The following is a 25,914-nucleotide window of genomic DNA, read 5'->3' as shown; positions in this document are numbered from 1 at the left end:
GTGCTTATTCTATTAATGAGTTCTGGGTGTGTTTTGAGCATAACGTGCATTAAACCAATCAGAGTCTCATCTCTCATTCCCTTTAAGAGTCAGTTGCATCACCCCATGGTAGATTTGCTATTTACATGGTGGATTTTATAAGAGTTATAACAGTTAAACAGAGCATCTGCAGCGCGAGTATAAAGAACGAGCCTCCTCCATTCAGCCTCTTTACTTTCTCTTTACTTTATTTTCCCTCTTTACTCCTTTACTTTGGTGGAGGAAACGGTGGAAATTCACTCCACTGAACACATCCATTAGCCCACATATTCAATTTCCTTTGTTAAGCACAAGATTTGTGTCAACACTATTTCTAAATTCAGTTCTAATCTCCAGCAAAGCAATAAATAAACAATAATAATGAAGCATGCTCAAAACTGAGTTATATTCGAACACACTTCCTGTTCTTATGCCCCATATGGTGATGCAGACGTCTCCAAAACCCCACAGGTGGACAAATCTAAACTTGTTTTTATCAAAACAAATATAAATGTGCAGATAATAAATAATACTGCTAATATTAATACCATTATGCTAATGCAAATGGTCATGAATAAACTGAAGAAGCCCCCCGAGGTGAAGAAGGCTTAGAGGCAGTGCTGTTTATTTTGATGTAGAAAATAAAAAAATATATATTTGAATCCTTTATTTGTTGTTATCAGTATATATATTTGTGTGTTGCTGATCATCCTGTGTGTATTCAGCAATGTGTAAGTGTTTGGACCTGCATAGGCGCATAACTAAGTCGCTCTCTAGACTTTAGAGCAGCTTTTAGTTGGTCAATGGCGCGGTCTATTTCAGTTTCTCAAAATAGCAACGAGCCAACAATGCGCCTTAACACACTTCCTTTATAGACCAGCACACCCATGAGTCCACAGAGTGGATTTGCTATTTAAACAACATGGTGCAATTTTGCAAAACATAAATATTATTGCTGCACTGGTCTGAAAATAGCAAAAAATCACGCTAAACGCATCTTGCAGTTTATTGTGCTGGGGTCCGTTCTTCGTACGTGGATTACTCAGTTAGCTGGATTTGGATATTGACGATTTGACACGATCCAGGATCGTTTCGTTTTTCAAAGCTGATTCGGGAGTTGTTGTCATAGCAACAGTTCTGCTAGCTTAAACCTGATCGGGAGCAGGTTCAATTTATTTAAACAGGATTAGATCGGCTCAGTTCAAGCAAATATAATACAGAAAGTATACACCGAATTCTGATATTTTCTTACAGTAGTAGTTATATACACTTGGGAAAAGAGTAAATATTTTTTAAACTATAAATATATATAGTTATAGTTATTAATAAAATAAATAAAGTTATACATATTAATAAAACGTATTCAATCTGCACTCTCGAAATGAAAGTACAAAGACTGCCACCTGGTGGTGCAAAGAGAAAACTTATTGATATAAACTTTTTAGATCGCTTAGTACAAATCGTGTATAATAGAAATGCACAATATGTGACTTTTTAAAAGCAATAATACATTTATGCAGTCATGAACATATTTTGACAGTTATGCCAGTGATTTGATGCTTCACAAAAGTTGCAGACGCCTTTACCAATATCAAAATGCTTTTGTAAACATCCAGTTATTCTTTACACCGATTAAAAAAACGGCTATTATAATAAAGAAAATCTTTTCTAAATGTAGAACTAAATACACTGATTTGCATTGAAATACATGATGAATACTCTTGACACATGAAAGTGTAAAGCCTGCAGCTCACAACAAATGTGGAAGGTTATTGCGTGTCATATTTAACAAACCATTTACTGCAAATTTGATGTAATTTTGCTCGCATGGATAATTGAATATTAATCAGATGATGCATTACGCAGCTGTGCCGTCAGCCAATCGTTGCATTGCTGATCATGATTTCGAGGATCGATAGATCTGTCCTTCATAACACACGCAGCGATCTCAGATCAGTTCATCCAGACATTCTAATCTGATTCGCGAACTTGTTTGAAGAACCAAATTAGCGAGAGATCAGTTATCAAGATTAAAAGATCATTTAAGCGAGGTACGAAGAACAGACCCCTGGGTGTATGATAGAGCTCTTTGTGTTTTCATGTGGACGGAAATTTTCTTAATAAATAAAAGCAAGGAAATCTCCCGTGTACACGTGGACATGGCCTAAATATTAAAGTTTTAAATATTAAGGGTTGATGATGGCTCCCTGAAGAACCATCAACAAGCTTTCCTTTACACACTCTGAAATGAAGGGGGGTTTTGGCTTAAAATATTTCCAGAAGAACCTTTCAGTGAACATTAAAAATGATTGGTTACTTATTGGCGTATGGTTACATGACAAACATATACACTGCCATTTTCATTCAATTTCTTTTCGGCTTGGTCCCTTTTATTAATCAGGGGTCGCCACAGTGGAATGAACCGCCAACTTATCTAGCATATGTTATACGCAGCGGATGCCCTTCTAGCTGCAACCCATCACCGGGAAACACCCATACACTCTCATTCCCACCTATACACTACGGCCAATTTAGCTTACCCCAATTCCCCTATTGGCATGTGTTTGGTCTGTTGGGAAAACCAGAGCACATGGAGGAAACCGGTGCGAACACGGGGAGAACATGCAAACTCCACACTGAAATGCCAACTTGCCCAGCCAGGACTCAAACCAGAAATCTTCTTGCTGTGTGCTAACCACTGAGTCACCGCACCAGCCCATTTATTACGTTATTATTTTACGCTATTAAAAGTCCTGTAGTAACCACCAGTAACACTCCAATGAGTGTTTCAGCGAGTGCCTGTTAAGGGTTAAGAGTGAGTGGAAAAACATAATTTCTGTTCTTAAAATGTCCTCACATCAGCAAAGGCTCTTTAAACAGCTCTTCTTACAACAAACCTCTGTTTGAAGCCTTTATTCTCCAAGATAGTGATCTCACAGTTCGTCCCGAGGAGTCTGATCAAAGTCTGATTTAACTGCAGCTGAAACCTGAGAAAGTGACAACTGTTTTTAGCAACAAACAAATACAGTAAAGCCCTTTAGTCTGAGGGTCGGAGGATGTGTACCAATGTTTAGTATGAAAGAAAATGAGCTAAAATACTGGCAACTCTTTAGGGCTACATTTTACAAAGCGCATTCATTTGATTCTACATTAGATAATGTTTATTATGCATTTACTTAGGCTAAAGGTGTATATGTTGACATTCGTGCACTGTGTATTGATATAAACTAAGAACAGTCGTATTTATTTGTTGATAATCATTTTAAAAGATGAACAAATACTGTAAGATTTATAAATTATTGTTAAAAGTATTGGTGTCAACCTACAGTGTAAAATGGTACAATGTTGTACCAAAGAAGGTTCTAACCCTTAGGGCGTACTCACACTATGCTATACGAACCGTGCCCAGGCCCCTTTCCCGGATTTTCCCTTCCCACAACTTTCTTATAAAAGTGATTTTTAGCGGAATTTAAATCCACAGGTATCAAAGCTTAAGTTACAGAAACACATTCAGATCACTTGCACTCCTTGTTGTTTTTTTATGTTCGTTTGCTAAACATGTTTTGACAAAGCGTTCAATTGATTGCCTTTATTTTCCTGAAAAAGAGAAACACTTCAGTGCTCGTGGGCTGCGAGAGCGGAAAATGTTGCGTGCTGGAGTTGCTGGTGGCGTCTGCCTGACAACAAAACACTTCTGTATCGACTTCTACGAAAGTGTAGATGTTCAATAGGCACCTTCTGTGTACTTTTTTCTCCATAACCCCGAATAACTCGACTCAAGCTTTAAAAATAGGAAAGTTGTCTGTATTAAAACCTGTCCGGGACAAATGTCTGTTTTTATAATCATCAGGCTTATGTGATTTTTGAAACAAGCTCAATTCCCCCCAGTGGTCATAGTAATTGTATTTTTTTGTAGTTTCTTTTATTTCGCTAAATGCAGTTATTTATATTGATATTAATTATATTGTTATATTGATATATTGTATTGCATTTAAACACCCTGATATGTTATCTGCTGTAGTAGATGCATTCATTCGTTCATTTTCCATCGGCTTGGTCCCTTACTTATCAGGGGTCACCACAGCAGAATGAACCGCCAGCTATTCTGGCATGTTTTATGCAGCGGATGCCCTTCCAGCCTCAACCCAGTACTGGGAAACACACACACACTCTCACTTTCAGACATACTCATACACTACGACCAATTTAGTTAATCAATTCCCCCATAGCGCATGTGTTTGGACTGTGGGGGAAACTTGAACACCCGGAGGAAACCCACACCAACACAGGGAGAACATGCAAACTCCACAAAGAAATGCCAATAATATATACATATATATATATAGATTAGTGTATATTAATTACGTTTATATTATTCCGCAAATAAATATAGAATTCTGCAAGTGTTTATGAATAATGATATGCATTGCCTTTTTTTGTGGTGATTAATAAAAAATTACATTATTTTCTTATTCATCATTCAGTTAATAAAGGATATTCGTGATGAAAAATCATGATCCTAAATTATATCTAGGACAGTGTTTTACATAGGGTACTAACTATTTTTTGTAATGCTTTTTGGTGCTGATTCACAAATATTACAGCATTTTTAATTGATATATATTATTATAGGCGACGCAGTGGCTCAGTAGGTAGTGCTGTCGCCTCACAGCAAGAAGGTCGCTGAGTTACTGGTTCAATCCTTGGCTCAGTTGGCATTTCTGTGAGGAGTTTGCATGTTCTCCCTGCATTCGCGTGGGTTTCCTCCGGGTGCTCCGGTTTCCCCCACAGTCCAAGGACATGTGGTACAGGTTAATTGGGTAGGCTAAATTGTTCATAGTGTATGTGTTTGAATGAGAATGTATGGGTTTTTCCCAGTGATGTGTTGCAGCTGGAAGGGCATCTGCTTTGTAAAACATGCAGGAGAAGTCGGTGGTTCATTTCGCTGTGGCGACCCCTGATTAATAAAGGGACTAAGTCGAAAAGAAAATGAATGATTATATTATATTATATTATATTATATTTTATTTTATTTTATTTTATTATATTATATTATATTATATTATATTATATTATATTGCATTGTATTATATCATATTTTATTATATTATATTATATTATATTGTATTATATTATATTTTATTTTATTATATTTTATTATATTATATTTTATTTTATTATATTATATTTTATTATGTTATATTATATTTTATTATATTATATTATATTATACTATATTACATTTTATTGTATTATATCTTATTATATCATATTATATTTTATTATATTATATTTTATTATATTATATAATACTATATTATATCATATTATATTTTATTATATTATATAATATTTTATTATATTTTATTTTATTATATTTTATTATATTTTATTTTATTATATTTTATTATATTATATTATATATTATATTACATTACATTATATTATATTATATTATATTATATTATATTATGTATACTAGACTACAGTATTCATTATTGTGCTTATTTACACTTATTAATTTTATATTTATCTACAATAGTGTATATGCAGAAGGACTTTTAATTTTCAGTAACCCAGTTACATGGTTTCTGGTGAACTTTATGCTGTTATATAATCGCTGCATTTAAGGTCTGTTTTCTTTAAAAATCCTTGATCTTCACTGCCTGATATACAACAGAAAGTGGGTCTCAGAATGTACAAGAAGCTCTGCATTAAATTACATGTTCCTATGCCATGTCTTTCAAATATGAACAAAGGCCCAATCTTAATTCTATTTTTGAAGCCCTTCCCCTTGGCCCTTCAAACAGAGTGTTAAGAAATGGGACAGTCATATTCATCTATGTAAACACACTAAAACAACATTAACATTATAGCAGACACTGTAAAAAGCCCATTTACAGACACTAGACTTTTCTGACAGGGTATTCGAGTGTCAGTGTGTTGTGGGACTGCTATACAGCAGATATTAATATGGATTATAGATCGCAAAATTTACTAGGTTTTATTTTAGTGTTTTTTTTTTAAAGCATGACGGTAAAACATGAGCGCCGATATGAACGTATTAAAACATGTAAATTTGTAATAATGATAAAAAATATTCATTTGTGCATCACCTCACTTCCGTGTGCAGCTGTAGCTGGTGTATTCTGGGAAATTTTCTTATCCCTTAGTTTTGAGTGTTGTCCTGAAATATCTCAGTTTCGAGGGCTATCTAGCCCTTCCTCTTAGCCCTACGCCTTCAAGCTGAAGCAAATTGGGACAAGGGTAAGGGCTAAGGGGTAGAATCGGGATTGGGCTTTATTGTACTCCAGTATTTTGGTCACACTTTACAATAAGGTTCATTAGTTAATGTTAATTAATGCATTTACTAACATGAACAAACAATGAACAATGCATTCACCACTGTATTTGTTCATATTAGTTAACGTTAGTTAATGAAAAATCAGTTGTTCATTGTTAGTTCATGTTATCTCATGGTCCATTAACTAATGTTAACAAGCATGGACTTGGATGTTAATAATGCATTAGTAAATGTTCAATTATGATTAATAAATGCTGTACATGTGTTGTTCATGATCAGTTCATGTTAGTAAATGCATTAACTAATGAACCTTATTGTAAAGTGTTACCAGTATTTTCAATGGAGTTTCTGCGCTCGCCTGCTGCTCCTGACGGTGTTTGCATATACACATTTTTCCGTCTCATTTTATGCTTGAACAACTAAATGAACGCTTAAGTCTATTAAACTGATTGTATTTTAATTACACCACAACACTGATGCTGTAAAAGGAACCTTATGAAATTGAAAATAGTCACATTAAATTTTACCTAATTTTACCACACTAGCTGTTGTGTTTAGCCTATTTACATAGCATTAGCCGCAATGGTGGAATCAGAATATTTCTGGCGTTATAAATGAATGCTTTTCATGAGTTGCTTTATAAAATTCAGCATGCAGTATGGGTTAAAGTAAGAATTATGCTCTTGTGTTTTTCGCAGTTGCTGGCCAACATGGTGATCTACGTCTGTGCCATCACAGTGGGCGTCATGTCGTATTACATGGCCGACCGCAAACACCGGAAGGCCTTTCTGGAGGCGCGTCAGTCTCTGGAGGTCAAACTCAACCTGGAGGAGCAAAGCCAGCAGCAGGTCAGACAATAAACGCATTTATACATTATACAGTACATATGCATTGTTCGCCAGACTGTGATTTTTTGGTGATATTTTTAAATATATGCCAAGTTATGTTGAACAGATTCAGGAATTTTTCACAGTATTTCCCATAATATTTTTTCTTCTGGAGAAAGTCTTATTCGTTTAAGTTCCGCTAGAATGCAAGCAGCTGTTAATTTTTTAAAAGCATTTTAAGGTCAAAATTATCAGTGATTTAAGCTATATTTGTCTACAGAACAAGCCCTGTTATACAATGCTTTGCATAATTACCCTAATTAACCTAGTTAAGCCTTTTAATGTCACTTTAAGCTGTATAGAAGTGTCTTGAAGAATATCTAGTCTAATATTATGTGCTGTCATCATGGCAAAGAGAAAATAAATCATTCATTCATTCAATTTCATCTGCTTATCTGGGGCCACGTCGTGGGGGCAGCAGTCTTAGGAGACAACCCCAGACTTCCCTCTCCCCAGACAATTCTTCCAGAGGTATAGTCCCTCCAGCGTGTCCTGGGTCTTCCCCAAGGCCTCCTCCCGGTGGGACACGCCTGGAACACCTCCTTAGGTAGGTGTCCATTAGGCATCTAAAACAGATTCCCGAGCCACCTCAGCTGACTTCTCTTGATGTGGAGGAGCCGTGACTCTACTCCGAGCTCCTCCTGGATGATAGAGCTCCTCACCCTTTCCATGAGCGTACGCCCTGCCACCCTTTGAAGGAAACTCATTTCTGCTCCTTGTATCTGAGATCTTGTCCTTTCGGTTATGATCCAAAGCTCATGACCATAGGTGAAAGAAGGAACATAGACTGACCGGTAAATCGAGAGCTTTGCCTTTCGGCTCAGCTCCTTCTTTACCACAACGGACCGGTACAGTGCATTACTGCTGCACCGATCCGCCTGTCAATCTCACGCTCCATCCTTCCCTTGTGAACAAAAGCCCAAGATACTTGAACTCCTCCACCTGGGGTAATAACTTTATTCCATCCTATTATAATAATATATATGGCTAGCAATTGACAAAGGACAGCTTCCAGAATCTCTCCCAATTCAGTGCTGGATTCGGCTAAAACTCCTGAAAGAAGGAGCAGCTCCAACCAGAATAGACAAAGCTGTGGATTGTGAGCCACAACCTGTGAGTGTTTTTATTTGTTAAAATTGATCTATTACATGCACAGTGTCTAACGTTAACGGTATGTTGTAGCGGGGACGTAAACAAGGATGTAAACAACAGGAAATGCTGTTTGGCACCGCTAACAAGTTAAAATCCAATTGCTGTAAACAGCCACAATCTCCAGCAGCGCTGCGGACGCTTTTCCTGCATTATAGATCTCAGATAATGAACTCGCAAACAATATGTGACCGTTTCAGATTACTTACACAATCTAATAACCCCAATATATGTGAAGGACACTTGTCGGATGATATTTTAGAGAGCAGGCGTGAGGTTCATCCTCTTCATTTTTTGTCTGATTCAGGCTTAAACTGATACGGCTAACAGCTGCTCTGACTGACAGTGTTTATACAGCGCTAAAGTGCGTGCTTGTAGGGGCGTGACACTTTTCCTGGTGACGTATAGTCGATCCGCGAATCACAAGACATCATTTTGTTAGCTGACCAATCTGAGCCTCTTGAGGGCGGGGCTTTCAGAGGAACTAGGAAATATGACAGTGGTGTTCATGTTAGCTGAGTAGCTGTATATAATCAAAGTCAGATACATGAGCGAAAATACCCTGATTTTCTACAAATGAAGCATGAGCACACATTACTTTGCATCTTATAAACACAAACAAGCCCTAAAAATATACTGTAGACCAGCTCTTTAGAAGCTATTGTGTGTGTGTGTGAGAGAGAGCGTGCAGAACAGGCCAGTGAGAAGCTAAACTGCATGAGCAAAAACTCTCTGAATGCTGATGAAGGAGCAGGGGCTGCTGGGATACAGCTCTCCAGCCAATCAGGGAGCAGTAGGTTGCCATGGCGAGCAGCCTCCTGAGACGATGCCAGCTGTAGACACACAGACTCGTGTTTCTCTTCATTTCCATATCTGCTGTACTGAAAACACTGACCTGTGTGTGTGTGTGTGTGTGTGTGTGTGTGTGTGTGTGTGTGTGTGTGTGTGTGTGTGTGTGTGTGTGTGTGTGTGTGTGTGTGTGTGTGTGTGTGTGTGTGTGTGTGTGTGTGTGTGTGCGCGCGTGTCTGCTCCTCTTCAGCTCAATTGTGTGTGTGTGTGTGTGTGTGTGCTCCTGAACTCATCTGGATGTGTGTGTGGGTGCGTGTGTGTGTGTGTGTGTATGCAAACTTTACACACACATTCTGAAGACAGCAAAGACAGTTGTTTTTTTTTTGTCTCCAGTTTCTGTTTAACAGAGAGCAGATTTTCTTAACACATTGCTAAACATAATAATTTTATTCACTGATTTATTTGATCTTTGTCATGATGACAGTAGATAATGTGACGAGATATTTTTCAAGACACTAGTATTCAGCTTCAAGTGACAATTAAAGGCTTAACTAGGTTAATTAGGCAGGTAAGTGTAATTAGGCAAGTGATTGCAGTGGCGCCTGCAGGATTTGAATCAAAGGTACGCACATATCCAGCACCACCCCGCCCCATCATCCCTTAATCTTATTTTAATCTCAAAAACACTGATGCTTGCTGTCAAAGGCTGCAGTATTTAAGGGCATTCGTTATGACGTTGACAGGATCAAACGTATGTTTGCTTTTTAATATTTATTTATTTATTTTCAAATCTAAAGTCCTGCTCACACTGTGAGATTTCAGCCACTATGTTGTCATCTGAGACAAATTTGGGAAATCCTAATGCTGCGTTTACAGCAAACGCGGAACGCGCGTCAAGCGTGAGTGATTTACATGTTAAGTCAAAGCAAACGTGCGAATAGACATCCTGCTTGATACGCTCGAATGGCGCGGCGCGAATGACGCGAATTGCACGAATGGCGCGGTGCGAATAGCGCGATACGCCGAAATGGCGCGGGGCGAATTGAGCGTTTTGCGCTTTTGACACGCTTAACGAGCGTTTTGCGTGAATCTCTTGAGTTCGAAAATCTGAACTTCAGCGGACATTCGCGCTGCGTTAACCAATCAGAAGCTTGCTCTTGTGGGGGCGCGATTGTGACGTAGAACCTGTTGATGGTGGCCCGGGGGAAATCCTCCAGCCTTCACCGACAACAAGTCATCAAACTGGGCTGGGCTCAGTCAGAAGCACCGCTGAAAGTCTCCATCATCCAGGTTCAGTTTCTGGAGGAGTTTATGAGCTCACAGAGCTGGATGCACCTCTGAAAGTATGTAGTGGACTCAGACACGACCCTAAACGTATCGACACTGTTTTTCAGCCTTCATAAAGCACATAAACACTGTTATTTTCTTCATGAAATCCATGTTAGCCATTTAGCAATGAAGCTAGAGTCTTCGGGCAGACAGAAGCCCTGCCCTGTTCTGAAGTGAATTTGACACGCGAATGCAGCAAGTAAACTCAAATGTTCACGCGGCTATTTACGCGTGTATATCGCAATTTATCCGCGCGTTCCGCGAACATAAAGCATAAACATCCGTGAACACAGCATAAAAGATTCCTAAAAATCCTAGTCTAAAATCTGTTATCTTCGATCGTGGGTTTGACATGATTTTTGTTTTTTTTATAATTTTTTTTTTTTGAGGTTTTTACCTTTATTGGATAGGACAGTAGAGAGAATAGACAGGAAAGCATGCGGAGCAGAAAGAGGGGATCGGCATAGGACCACGAGGCGGAATCGAACTCGGGTCACCGTGAGCACTGGAGTGCATGTGTCGATGCCCTAAGCACTACACCACTGACGCCGAAGTGGGTTTGACATATTTACCGACAGCCGCTTAGTGCCTGTCGCGATCAGATTTTTCCTCAGATGAAGTTCTGGCAGTGTCAGAAGATCTCAGACACTTTCCTGCAGTGTGACAACAGCTGTGTCAATCCAAGAACCAATAGGAGCGCAGAATTAGATGACGCAATCCATGCAACAATTCAAATGACCGCGTGGAAATGTCCAAACAGATATCTTCTTCCTAGTTTTATTATTGAGACAGGCTGTGAGCAAAGATTGCAGATTGTTCATGTTTGCTGTGAGCAGGGCCAGATTAAAGGCCTACTCACTTTATGTTATCCGAACCGTTCCCAGGCCAGTTTCCCGGATTGTTTAAGAAGTGTGAGTGCTCTGAATCAGGCTCAGACCCGGTTCACTTGGCCGGCCCTGGCCCGGTTGGAAGAGGTGTGCCTGAGCGTGGTAAACCTCACTCCTCTGACCTTTAAAGGTGCTCTAGCGAAAGACGCTAGAAGCCATGGTCTTTAGCCTCCTTGGTAGAGCAATTGACTCGCATGCGGAACGTTGCCGGTTCGATTCCAGCTTGGAGCGGGTTGTGTGGCGTAGGAATGGCAGGGTTACATTGGTGCCATGACCCAGATGGGAGTGAGGTTTAGGCCAGCTAGTAAGTGCTGTGCAGGTAAACCTCAATCCTCGGACCTGTGAAGGTGCTCTAGCGACAGATGATAGAGGCCATGGTCTTTAGCCTCCTTGGTAGAGCAACCGACTCCCATGCGGAAGGTCGCTGGTTCGATCCCAGCTCAAAGCGGGTTGGGTGGCGTAGTACCGGCGGGGTTACATAGGCCTATAGTTGTAATAATAGTTATACAATATAGTTAAAATGATATTTATACATGATCAAACTAGTGTGCAACTTAAGCCTTAAAATGGTTTACAAAAAAAAAAACTGCTTTTATTCTAGCCGAAATAAAACAGACTTTCTCCAGGAGATAAAAAATGATAGGAAATGCTGTGAAAATTTCCTTGTTCTGGAAGTATTTGAAAAGAGCTAATAGTTCATCCTCCACAGGAGCGTCTGCTGTTGTCCATCTTGCCCAAACACATCGCAGACGAGATGCTCCAGGACATGAAGAAGGAAGCCAGTCAGAAGGAGATGCAGCAGTTCAACACCATGTACATGTACCGGCACGAGAACGTCAGGTGACTTTCTATTATTGTCGATTATTTTGTATTATGGGCGGCACGGTGGCTTAGTGGTTAGCACTGTGGCCTTACAGCAAGTAGGTCGCTAGTTCGAGTCCCAGCTTGGCATCTCTGTGGGGAGTTTGCATGTTCTCCCTGTGTTGGCGTGGGTTTCCTCAGGGTGCTCCGGTTTCCCCCACAGTCCAAACACATGCTATGTGTATGTGTGTGAATAGGAGTGTATGGGTGTTTCTTAGTACTGGGTTGTGGCTGGAAGGGCATCCACTAAACAAGTTGGCGGTTCATTCCGCTGTGGCGACCCCTAATGAATATAGGGACTTAGCCGAAAATAAAATGAATTAATGAATGAATGAATGAACGAATGAATTAATGAATGAAATTGGCCGTAGTGTATGAGTGTGTGTGTGTGTGTGTGTGTGTATATGTGTGTGTGTGTGTGTGTGTGTGTGAATGAGTGTGTATGGGTAAAATGAATGAATGAATGTTATAACACTGGCTGGTTTTGCTGTGTGTGTGTGTGTGTGTGTGTGTGTGTGTGTGTGTGTGTGTGTGTGTGTGTGTGTGAATGAGTGTGTATGGGTAAAATGAATGAATAAATGTTATAACACTGGCTGGTTTTGCTGTGTGTGTGTGTGTGTGTGTGTGTGTGTGTGTGTGTGTGTGTGTGTGTGTGTGTGTGTGTGTTGCAGTATTCTGTTCGCAGACATCGTGGGCTTTACTCAGCTGTCCTCGTCCTGCAGCGCGCAGGAACTGGTCAAACTCCTCAACGAACTGTTTGCGCGTTTCGACAAGCTCGCGGCGGTGAGTGACTTTATTCTGCAATTCAGTCATTCATATCCAGAGCAAGGATTAACATACAAGTCAAATAAAATCTGTGGGTCACGTGTGTCCTGAACTGTAGGTTGTGATCTATGTGTATCATTGATCAACCGTGATTGGTTTCACCCCTGCTGTATAATGTATTCAGTATCAATGATTTACCTAAAATCTAGAGAAGATCTGAAAAGTGAATTCAATGGCAAGTGCAGTGAATCATTACATGCATAACAAACAGTGCTTTTGCTTACACTTTACTTGAGGCTAGCTATTGACCATTTATATGAAGCTGATGATCAATATTATGCCTTCTTTCCTCATCAGAAATACCACCAGCTGAGGATCAAGATTCTGGGCGACTGCTATTACTGCATCTGTGGCCTTCCAGACTACCGAGAGGACCACGCCGCCTGCTCTATCATGATGGGTTTGGCCATGGTTGAGGCCATCTCGTAAGTCACGAGGATTCTTCAATCACATTATGGCTTCCCTGCTTTAAAATCCAGCTTAAACCAGCCTAGGATGGTTGGCTGGTTTTAGCTGGTTGACCAGCCTGGTTTTAGAGGGGTTTTGGCCACTTCCAGGCTGGTTTCCAGTCATTTCCAGCCTGGTCTTAGCTGGTTAGGCTGGGAGATGACCAGCTAAAACCAACTTGACCAGCATAGCCAGGCTGGGAGCCCAGCCAAAACCAGCTATGTCCTGTTATACCAGGCTGGTCAAGCTGGTTTTAGCTGGATTTAGCTGGTCATTTTTCAGCCTGACCAGCTAAGACCAGGCTGGAAATGGCTGGAAACCAGCCTGGAAGTGGCCAAAACCCCTCTATAACCTGGCGACCACCTAAAACCAGCCAACCAGCCTAGGCTGGTTTAAGCTGGATTTTTTTATATAGGGAGATGAATACACTGCCTGGTTTGTTAGTTTGTTGGATCATTTTGCTTTCTCACTACCATCAATCCACTCCAGAATTTGTTTCAGTCGAGCTAAGACCACCTCATTCAGGCGATCTCAGACCAATTGTTTTGACGCCAATCTGAGCTCGATTGCTGGTTTCACATATGCCGAACGAACCACACTAACGCGCCAGGTTCTGAAACAAAAGTCAAGGTGTGAAAGCAACCTTACTCAATTGAAAAAATGAACTTTATGTAGTGCAAAGCAGACCTATTATGCAAAAATCACTTTATTAATGGGTTTAAACACAGTTGTGTGTGTGTATATATAACCAGCTTTTAATGGTAAAAGCTTATTAATTATTATTTTTTATAATGCGTTGATAAAAACAACACTTTGATTGACATTCTCCCTTTGTACGTGTCATCAGAGCGGGAAAGCCCCGCCCACTAGTGACCATCTCTCCCTCGTTAGCATAGGAGGTTAGTCCTATTTTTAATCTGCCACTATGCTGACACGCAGGCATTTGTAGCTCCGCCCTCTTCTCAAAAGAGCCCAATCTCATTTGAATTTAAAGCGACAGTCACCAAAACGCCATCAAAGCCTAAAAGGGTTCGTTTCAGGGAGTTATCGAACATTATCAGTGGTGTATTTTGAGCTGAAACTTCACTAGGGACTTCAGAGCTTTAATTCACAACTTTAAAATGCAGTGATGTGGTTGCCAGGTACGTCCGGGAGAAGACGCAGACGGATGTGGACATGCGTGTCGGTGTTCACTCGGGGATGGTTTTGGGTGGTGTGCTCGGACAGAAGCGCTGGCAGTACGACGTCTGGTCCACTGATGTGACCGTAGCCAACAAGATGGAGGCCGGAGGAATACCAGGGTAAAGAAACCAAGATTTCCCTCATTTCTTACTGATCGAGTCAACACAGGCTCATTGTGAAAACGTACCCTCGTATACATTTCTGGAGAGTGCAAATTATGTACCCAGAGCTACATATGACTGCATTTTGTCTCTAAAATAAATGCTACGGGGCGGTATGATGTCACTGACAGCTTCTGTTTTCTTTTCATGCTACCGGCTAACCACTTACCTTCGTATAGACGGCTTTTCCGCTGTAACTAGTTTGCCCAATAGCTCGCCACTGACGCAGAGAGGTGTTGATTGCAGCAACAGGGTTCGATTCCGGTAAAGAACAGTTCCAGAAAGCGGGTAAAACAAAAACAAAAGGCAAAAAATAAAACAAACAAGTAAATAACAGGGTGAGAACGTGGTAAGATCTGAAAACATGGCAGAAATCAGGTGAGGGCTTGTCTTTTTCTGGATTGCTGTTTAAAATACTGAGGTTGCGTTTAGGGAGAGAGGTAGGTGGGAGGATCGGTTGGTCGGTCAGTCATCCAACAGTGGCCTCTGGTGGATTCACGCAAGAACAGCAGGTGCAAATGGCACTCGCAAGAGAAATTTAAGATCTGAAAAAGCTACACAGCAGCCTCTGGTGCAGTCGCGAAAACAAAAACTGCAAAAAACGTACCTCCTGGGACATATTTCGCGATCTCCAGACAAGTATATAGGGGTACATATCAATAATGAGCCTGGGTTGAATCGGGTTTTAGTGCTGCGTGATGTTGGTTGGTTTTTTGTTGTCTGCAATTTATAATAAAACATGGAACCAAATAACAGGAACATTCACCAGATGATTTCAACTAATGGTTGGTATATCCTGATAATGATATGCATATATAAATATATACAGTTGAAGTCAGAATTATTCGCCCCCTTTTGATTTTTTTCTTTTTTAAATATTTCCCAAATGATTTCACAGTATGTCTGATAATATTTTTTCATTTGGAGTCTTATTTGTTTTATTTTGGCTAGAATAAAAGCAGTTTTACATTTTTAAAAGCCATTTTAAGGACAACATTAATAGCCCCTTTAAGCTAATTTCTTTTTCTGTAGTCGTTATACAATAACTTGTCTAATTACCCTAACCTGCCTAGTTAACCTAATTAACCTAGTTAAGCCTTTAAATGTCACTTTAAGCTGTATAGAAGTGTCTTGAAGAATATCTAGTCTAATATTATGTGCTGTCATCATTGCAAAGATCAAATAAATTCGTTATTAAAAATGAGTTATTAAAACTATTATATTTAGAAATGTGCTGAAGAAATCTTCTCATCGCAAAAAATTAACGGGGCGGATAATTCAGGGGGGCTAATAATTCTGACTTCAACGGTATGTCATCATATTGTACCATCACTGGAAAAATGTCTTTCTTAGAGTTTTTTTTTAATAATTTTTTTTAATAAGTTAATTTTAATATATTTTTTTCTAAATATCTACAAATTCTTAATTCAGGAAGCTTTTTCTAGGCTAACAAAAAACATTGTCTTGTTTTCAAAAATAATGTGGCAAAATTAGGTGAGTTTTTTCTTGTTTATTTAAATAGTTTTGCTTGTAGCTTGTTTTAAGGAAAAACATACTTGATTTTGGCATTTTATTTCTGTAAATAAGACTATATATATATATATATATATAAATTTTTTTTTTGCTTGTCTAGAAAATGCTTCTTGATTTAAGAATTTGTAGATATTTGAACTAGACACAAGACAGAAACTGTAAACAAAATTTAAAATAAAGCATTTTTGCTGTATACATTCACACACAAAAACAACATCTTATGAATTTATTACCTAATATTTTGGGATGCTGAAACATAATTTCCCAGCCATTTTTTGTGCATGTTTCTATTATGTGATCATGATTTATTTTCTCTTCGCCATGATGACAGCACTTAATATTTGACTAGATATTTTCAAGACACTAGTATTTAGCTTAAAGTGACATTTAAAGGCTTAACAAGGTTAAAGTTAGGCTAATTAGGCAAGTCATTATATAACAACGGCTTGTTCTGTAGACAATCCAAAACAAATATTGCTTAAAGGGGCTAACAATAATAATGAGCTTAAATGCTTTAAAAAATAAAACTGCTTTCATTCTGGCTGAAATAAAACAAATAAGACTTTCTCAACATTTGGGAAATATTTGAAAAACATTTACAGGATGGCGAATAATTCTGACTTTATCTGAATCTGCGGTGTGTCCGACAGGCGAGTGCACATCTCCCAGAACACCCTGGAGTGTTTGCACGGGGAGTTTGACGTGGAGCCGGGGAACGGAGGCGACCGATGCGAGTACCTGAAGGAGCGCGGCATCGAAACCTACCTGGTGGTCCTTCCCAAGGGGCCAGTGGGCAAAAATGGCATCAACGGAGTAGTGAGTGTCCCATATCACCGCTCTCATCTCCCAATCTTGCGTTCTTTCTCATCAGTTGCATGTATTTAGGAATATCACATCGAACAAAATGATGTGTTTAAACATGTCGTGTGGATATTTATATGTTAATATAATCACCCTCTAATGATTTAAAGGAATTAATTATATTTAAAATAATATCTCTTGATAAAAATAAACACATTGATTGACATTCTCCCTTTGTACGTGTCATCAGAGGGAGAAAACCCCGCCAACTAGTGACCACGTCTCCTTCATTAGCATAAACAGCCCTGAGTGAGAAGCAGCCGTCTGTTATTAGAGTTTGACCTGCTGAAGATAATGTCAGGATTATCAATGTGGCGTTTTAGATGAAGCACACTGTTTTGAATCTGCCACTATGCTGACACACAGGCATTTGTAGCTCCGCCCTCTTCTGAAAAGAGCACAACCTCATTTGAATTTAAAGCGGCAGTCACCAGAATGGCGCAATTAGGATCAAAGTCAAAAAGGGACAGATTCAGAGAGTTATAAGGCATTATTTGTGCTGTATTTTAAGCTGAAATTTATTTTCCATCTTGTATAAAGGCGCATAATAGGTGCCCTTTAATTTGCCAACATTTTGAAAATGGCATCTTTGAATGGAAACATAGCTAGTGTCATGTGTTTTTCTCCAGAAGCTTTCGGTGACGTCGTCTAATGGTAATTCTCCATTGCTGATCAACACTACGGAGTGCAACGGAAGCGTCCACACGGCCTGCACCACGCCGGAGGATCCAGAAGAGCTCGACACACGGGTAAACTGATTCTTTACCCTATATTTCATTTACTTTCATTTCAGTTACTGTTTTAAGGTGTGTGTGCATGTGAATGAGTGTTTTCCGGTACTGTGTTGCGGCTGGAAGGGCTTCCGCTGTGTAAAACCTATGGCGGAATAGTTAGCGGTTCATTCCGCTGTGGTGACCCCTTATAAATAAGCAACCCAGGCTCATTGTGGAAACGTAGTCTCGCGGAGGTTTCTGGAGACCGCGGAATACGTCCCGGCGGGTACGTACGGCTGCAGTTTTTGTTTTCGCGAATCCACGAGAGGCCGTTGTTGCGCGCTTTTTCGCACCTCAGACGCCTCTCGCGGGCGCGAACTGTTCTCGCATGAACCCGCCGGAGGCCGCCGTACGACTGACCGGATGATTGACTGCGCGACCGGCCAATCAGCCGACTCGCCCTCCTCCTTTCCTGAACCCAACCAATTTTACCGATCGACCCGCCTGCCCGCTCACTTCCCTAAACCTGAGCAACAGTTTACAAAAAGCCGTCCAAAAAAATAAAAGCCCTGATTTTTTTTTATTCCATCACGTTTTCGGATTTCCCCACGTTCTCGCCCTGTCACGAAACTCGTTCACTTAATTTTTGGGATTCTATTTTTGTCTTACCTGATTGCTGGAGCTGCTCTTCCCCGGACTCGAAACCGGTCGTCGTGGTCGACCCCTCTCTGCATCTCGAGCCTGCCGACGTACACGCTGAGCTGAGTGGACAAACGGGTTGCAGCGGGGAAGCCCTCCACAAGGAGGTAAGGCAATCGCGAAAGGGAACAGCGTCACACCGCCCCGCAGCGTTCGCTTGAAAAAAATAAACACGGCCGTACGTACCCCCCGGGACGTATTCTGCTGTCTCCAGAAACGTCTGCGGGACTACGTTTTCAGAATGAGCTTGGGTTGTAAATAAGGGACTAAGCCAAAAAGAAAATGACTGAATGACTGCACACCATTGACTTCCATAGTAAGGAGAAGAAATAGTATGGAAGTCAGTGGTGTTCAGCTTTCTTCAAAATATCTACTTTTGAGTTCAGCAGTAGAAAGAGACTCCTAAAGCTGAGTAAATGGTGACATCATTTTAATTCTTAAGTGAACTATTCCTTTAATGCTGCTCTGTATGACAAAAAATAAATAAATACACGGCTCTGGTTTGTGGTTGGTGCATCTTTAGTAATTTGGGGGATAAGTGAAAAATGCAGGTCATATATTGTGTGTGTGTGTGTGTGTGTGTGTGTGTGTGTGTGTGTGTGTGTGTGTGTGTGTGTCCTGATGTGAATGTGTGTGTGTGTTTGTAGGTGGTGAACCCGTCGTTCCCGAACCCGCGTCGTCGATTGCGTCTACGAGATCTGGCGGAGAGAGTGATCGACGCTCAGGAGAACGAACAGGAGCTCAATAAACTCCTCAACGAAGCTCTGCTGGAGAGAGAAACTGTGCAGGCGTAAGTGTCATTCAAGTAGATTCAAACTCAAACAATTAAGTTGTACACCTAAAAGCTTAAGAACTGTGTTGCTTATTTTAAGTAATTTTTGAGTAAACCTTATGAATCCTTTTTTACAAGATCGTTATGAGGTGTTTGATGGCCATCAGCATCTTAAATCCTTGAACATTTTTAACATTTAGATTTTTTTATAAAACGTACGAACATATACACCTACCGGCCACTTTATTAGGTACACCTGTCCAACTGCTCGTTAACGCAAATTTCTAATCCGTCAATCACATGGCAGCAACTCAGTGCATTTAGGCATGTAGACATGGTCAAGACGATCTGCTGCAGTTCAAAGCGAACATCAGAATGTGGAAGTAAGGGGATTTAAGTGATTTTGAGCGTGGCATGGTTGTTGGTGCCAGACGGGCTGCTCTGAGTATTTCAGAAACTGCTGATCTTCTGGGATTATCACGCACAACCATCTCTAGGGTTCACTGAGAATGGTCTGACAAAGAGGAAATATCCAGTGAGCGGCAGTTCTGTGGGCGCAAATGCCTTGTTGAGGTCAGAGGAGAATGGCCAGACTGGTTTAGTTGATAGAAAGGTAGTTGAGTATTGCTGCTGACCATGTCCATCCCTTTATGACCACAGTGTCTCCATCTTCTGATGGCTACTTCCAGCAGGATAATGCACCATGTCATAAAGCGTGAATCATCTCAGACTGGTTTCTTGAACATGACAATGAGTTCACTGTACTCAAATGGCCTCCACAGTCAGCAGATCTCAATCCAATAGAGCAGCTTTGGTATATGGTGGAATGGGAGATTCACATCATGGATGTGCAGCCGACAAATCTGCAGCAACTATGTGATGCTATCATGTTAATACAGAGCAAAATCTCTGAGGAATATTTCCAGTGCCTTGTTAAATAATGCCATGAAGGATTAAGGCAGTTCTGAAGGCAAAAGATGAGTTATTAAAACTATTATGTTTAGAAATGTGTTCTCTCCGTTAAACAGAAATTGGGGAAAAAACAAACAAGGCCGCTAATAATTATAACCTCAACTGTACATACTGTATGAACGGTGTAACTGAACACTGTCGTGCTTTTTAAACCTTGACTTTTCCAAGCCGCAGTAAACCTTGAAACCGGTTATCATCCTGTGCCTAGTTACCAATAATTTGATTACTGACGTCCTTGTGAATGTAGCCGTTGATAAAGTGCTCATCGGGCTGGATGTGAGTGATGAGTGTGTGTGTGTGTGTTTGTGTGCTCTGAAAGGCTGAAAGGGAAGTACACCAACCGTCTGTCCCTGCGCTTCACCGACCCCGAGCTGGAGACGCGCTTCTCAGTGGAGAAGGAGAAGCAGAGCGGCGCCGCGTTCAGCTGCTCGTGTGTGGTTTTACTCTTCACTGCTGTCATGGAGGCCCTCATCGACCCCTGGTCAGTTAAACATTAACACTCACACACACACACATACATGCACACACACATACACGTGCACACACACACGTGCACACACACACACATACACACACACACACATACACGTGCAGACACACACACACACACACACATACACGCACACACACATACACGTACACACACACACACATACATGTACACACACATACACGCACACACACATACACGTACACACATACACGCACACACACATACACGTACACACACACACACACACACACACTTCTATGTCATGGTTTTTGCTCATTTTAAAGAACACACAGACACACACACATACAGTAGACAAACAAACACATACACACATAAACAGACAAATACAGACAAAACACACACGCAAACAGATAGATAGACACACACACAGACAGACGGAAACACACTTATAGATAAACACACGCGCACTCACACACACATAGACAGACATACAGAAACACACACATGCATGCAGATGCATACACACAGATAGACACGAACACACATAAATGGACAGACAGACACACAAAGACAGAAACACACACACATACACACATAGACACACACGCATGCACGCACACACACACACACACACACACATAGACAGACATAAAGACGCTCATGCACACGCAGACACACACACACACACACACACACACACATTGACAGACAGACAGACATACATGCACACACACAGACAGACACATAAATGGACAGACACACACACACACACACACACACTGGCAGACATAAAGACGCACATGCATACACACACACAAACACACACAGACAGAAACACAGACATGCACGCGCATGCATACACACACAAACACACACACACACACACTAACACATACAGATAGACAGACAAACAAATGGACACACAGACATACACACACACACACAAATGGACAGACAGACACATACACACAAAGACAGAAACACACACACACACACAGACAGAAACACATGGACATAAATAGACACACACACACACAAACAAACAGAGACAGACATACATGCACACGCACACACACACACACACACACAAATTGACAGACATAAACCACACTTACACACATACACACAAAGACAGAAACACACACACACACACACACACATAGACAGAAATGCACACACACATAGACACACACACACACAGACAAACATACATGCACACACATGCAAACATACACATACATAGACAGAGACACACACACAAATGGACAGACAGACGCACAGTGACACATACACACACACACATAGATAGATAGATAGATAGATAGATAGATAGATAGATAGATAGATAGATAGATAGATAGATAGATAGATAGATAGATAGATAGATAGATAGATAGATAGATAGATAGATAGATAGATAGATAGATAGATAGATAGATAGATAGATAGATAGATGATGGATGGATGGATGGATAGATAGACAGACACACATAGACAGAAACACACACAGACACACACACACACATAGACAGATAGAAACACACACACACACACACACATAGATAGACAGACACACACACATAGACGGACAAATATTCAAGAAATATACAGGAGAATATTCCTTCGCTCCTGTTGGAGTTGTCAATCTGGCAACCTGCACTTGCATGTGTTTTGATCCAGGAGTGCAATACCTAGTTCAACCACTGGGTGTCAAACTTACATACTGCACCTTTAACTAAAGATCAGATGGTTTACTTTACATTCAGAGCGCATGGCATTATTCTTGTGTTGCTGTACTGATGCTCGCTGTGTATTTTCTGCATTGTTTTCAGGTTGGTTGCGAACTATGTGACTCTGGCTGTAGGGGAAGTGCTGCTGCTTATTCTTACCATCTGTTCTCTGGCGGCCATTTTTCCCCGGGTGAGTTGTGTCAGTAAAGTCTAGATCAGATACGCGGCCAGTAGTATGATATGCACATAAATATAGCAGCATTTTTATGGCACTGTATAACAATAGTTAATATTTTTACAGTACTGTGACGGTTGGGTTTAGGGTTGAGGTGGGGGTAGGCGTTCAAAAATATGCCTAAAATATCTTAGACAGCTCCTGATGTAATTTCAATGTGGCAAGTTGCATGAGGCTCATCCAGTTATTGTTCAACATGCATCAGTACATTTGATTCATCCTCATTAGTTAGGTCAACACATTCCCATTGACTAATAAAGTCACCAGCATTGATTCCCTCACACACAGACTCTCACACACGCAGGTTGGTTTTAATGATTTATAAGGACTCTTCATAAGCATAATTTGTTATTATTCTTTAAAAACTGCACATTATATGTCCTTATCCCTATCACTAAACCCAAACCTCACAGGAGACGTGTCAAAATGTAATTAATAAGTATGATTATAAACAGTTTTAACTTACGAGGACACATGTCCTCATAAACAACCTCAGCATTGTAATATTTAGGTCAAACCCATGTCATTACATTATTTTGTCCTCATAGATCACACATATACTTGTATATATGGTTTATAAGGACGTGTCCATAAGCGTAATGCATTTTTCACTGTAAAAAAATCGCTCATTATGTTGCCTTACACCTACATATAAACACAACCCTCACAGGAAATGTGGAAAATTGGAATGTGACAAAAACATTACACATGATTTTAAACTGTTTTAAGTTACGAGGACACACAAGTGATGTCCTCATAAACTCAACATTGTAAGATCTAGATCATACCCATGTCATTATACTATTTTGTCCTCAAATATCACACACACACTTTTGTATATATGGTTTACGAGGACATGTCCATAGGCGTAATGTATTTTATACTGTATAAATCGCTCATTATATTGCCTTACACCTACATATAAACCCAACCCTCACAGGAAATGTGGAAAATTTCGAATGTGACAAAAACATTACATATGATTTTAAACAGTTTTAAGTTACGAGGACATACAAGCAATGTCCTCATAAACCACCTTAGCATTGTAATACCTAGGTCATACTCATGTCATTATACTATTTTGTCCTCATAAATCACACACTTTTGTAAATGGTTTACGAGGACTTGTCCATAGGCGTAATGTATTTTGTACGAGCACACATAAACACAAGCACAAACACACTTGTATATATGTTTTACTTTAGGGGTGTCCAAACTCGGTCCTGGAGGGCCGGTGTCCGGCTGAGTTTAGCTCCAACTCGCTTCGACAGACCTGTTTGGAAGTTTCTAGTATATCTAGTAAGAGCTCGATTAGCTGGTTCATGTGTTTGATTAGGGTTGGAGCAAAACTCTCCAGGACACTGGACCTCCAGGATCGAGTTTGGACACCCCTGGTTTACGAGGACTTTTCCTTTGTTGTAATGTTTTTTATACGGTAAAAACTGCTTATTATGGCCTTACTTTAACCTAGGGCTGGGCGATTTTTTCGATTAATTCGAATTTATGTTTTAAGACGATTTAATATTGAATGAAATCGAGAAATAACGATTTTTAAAAATATATATATATTTAATACATTATTATGGCATCAATGCGCTTGGGTTCACTCTCTGTTTAAAGCAGGAAGCACACCAGAAATGCCTCTCGGCGACGCACCGCGCAGCACCACGCCATGGATTTTAGAATTCTAAACAGGTTTCTATACACACACCGGCGCCGCCCAGCCACGATTCACGAAGCAGTGCATATTTCAGCCGGCCCACAGAGCGCCATCTGATTATTTTCGTGTTAAATATCGTTTGGTGTGTGGGAGTTTAAACTTTCATGTCCGCGCCGTGTCGCGGCGCTTCTGGTGTGCGACCTGCTTGACTGCCTGTTAAAGCGTTAAGTGATGTAGGATTTTACTTGTCGCACGTCTGTGTGGATTGTCAAGACATATTCCCTCATCAAGTCGATAAACTCGATCTCAACATGTATGAAGGACGTAAAAGCCTGCCATGTGAAATACCGCGCTGATATTTTGGTTTGAACACGAGCAGAGGTGAGGGCCTGCAGCAGTGAAAATGAAAGTACCCGCCCCCATGACGTCATTAGCGGACCTGTCTGAAAACCAGACAGATCAGGCAGCATAATACAGAGAGTGGAGCAAAGCACATCAAATGATCAATATTTAAAAGGGAAAAAAAAGAAAAATAGATTCAATATATTATTTTATATTAGACGCATCTGGTGCTTGTATTTGCTCCTACTATACGTTCACAACTTCACACATTGGGTTAAATTAGGCTTTACAGTTTCCATGTTCAGTCCTTTTCTTCCACTCTATCTTTTTAAGAAAAAGGGCAGCAGCTTTACAACCTGTCATTTAATAAGAAGACAAAGTCAAAGCCGAGCTGACAGACAATCTGTCCTAGGCTCAGCAAAACTAGCAAAAATACCTCTGTAATCCTGGAACTGCAATATTTACACAAATATTTCTTATTCAAATCATCAGCAACGCTATTTAACTCGTGAATTTGTTTTACATTTATTTACACCTTGACTGATTTTTGTATGACATGGCCATTGAAAAATACAATGTTCCTTAACCAGATGGTTTTTCAAGTTACTTTTAAAGAGAATGTTACTTCAGTCATGCTGTTGTAATGTTTTGAGAAGACTAGTAACACAATAAAAAAAATCGAAATCGAAATCGTGAATCGGTCAAACTTTATAAAAAACCTAGATTTTTTTTTTTGCTAAATCGCCCAGCCCTACTTTAACCCAACCCTCACAAAAAATATGCGGCATATTGTCAATGTCAAAAGAACTTGTTAAAGGGGACCTATTATGCAAAAATCCCCTTTATAAAGGATTTAAATGCAGCTATGTGAATATAACCAGCTCATAATGGTAAAATGAATTAATTTTATTTATTATAATCACACTTGATAAAAACAGTCTGCAGAAACACTTTGATTGAGTAACATCAGAGAGGGAAAGCTCCGCCCCCTAGTGACCATCTCTCCCTCATTAACATAAACAGCCCTGAATGAGAAGCAGCCGTTTGCCATAAGACCTGCTGAAGATCATGTCAGAGGCTAAGAGGATTATAAGTGTGGAGTTT

General features: G+C 40.2%; 2 protein-coding genes across 8 annotated transcripts in view; one reads left to right on the top strand and one right to left on the bottom strand.

The window, feature by feature from the left end:
* The window catches only part of preb (prolactin regulatory element binding), a 43,888-nt gene extending 23,019 nt beyond the window's left edge, over positions 1-20,869 (bottom strand). Inside the window, exon 1 of the mRNA XM_073924884.1 lies at positions 20,731-20,869. The gene's annotated coding sequence lies outside the window, so the exon portion shown is untranslated. The remainder of the gene's footprint in view (positions 1-20,730) is intronic.
* adcy3a (adenylate cyclase 3a) overlaps positions 1-25,914 on the top strand; it is a 50,497-nt gene that overhangs the window by 6,283 nt on the left and 18,300 nt on the right. For 3 of the 7 annotated variants that reach the window (XR_012391522.1, XM_073925265.1, XM_009292012.5), the window contains exons 2-11: positions 7,021-7,170; positions 12,073-12,203; positions 12,896-13,007; positions 13,347-13,474; positions 14,639-14,797; positions 17,023-17,188; positions 17,866-17,982; positions 19,293-19,435; positions 20,709-20,870; positions 22,676-22,763. Coding sequence is in view for 5 of the 7 variants with exons in the window: in XM_009292012.5 (XP_009290287.2) it covers positions 7,021-7,170; positions 12,073-12,203; positions 12,896-13,007; positions 13,347-13,474; positions 14,639-14,797; positions 17,023-17,188; positions 17,866-17,982; positions 19,293-19,435; positions 20,709-20,870; positions 22,676-22,763 (1,356 nt within the window). In the remaining 2 variants the exon portion in view is untranslated. Of the gene's footprint in view, positions 1-7,020; positions 7,171-12,072; positions 12,204-12,895; positions 13,008-13,346; positions 13,475-14,638; positions 14,798-17,022; positions 17,189-17,862; positions 17,983-19,292; positions 19,436-20,708; positions 20,871-22,675; positions 22,764-25,914 lie in introns of all 7 variants that reach the window. The other 4 variants (XR_012391521.1, XM_073925264.1, XM_009292011.5 and 1 more) reach the window with 2 other exon arrangements.

This window comes from Danio rerio, chromosome 16, assembly GCF_049306965.1.
Source record: "Danio rerio strain Tuebingen ecotype United States chromosome 16, GRCz12tu, whole genome shotgun sequence".
Classification (NCBI taxonomy): Eukaryota; Metazoa; Chordata; class Actinopteri; order Cypriniformes; family Danionidae; genus Danio; species Danio rerio.
This window is presented reverse-complemented; position numbering and strand designations above follow the sequence as displayed.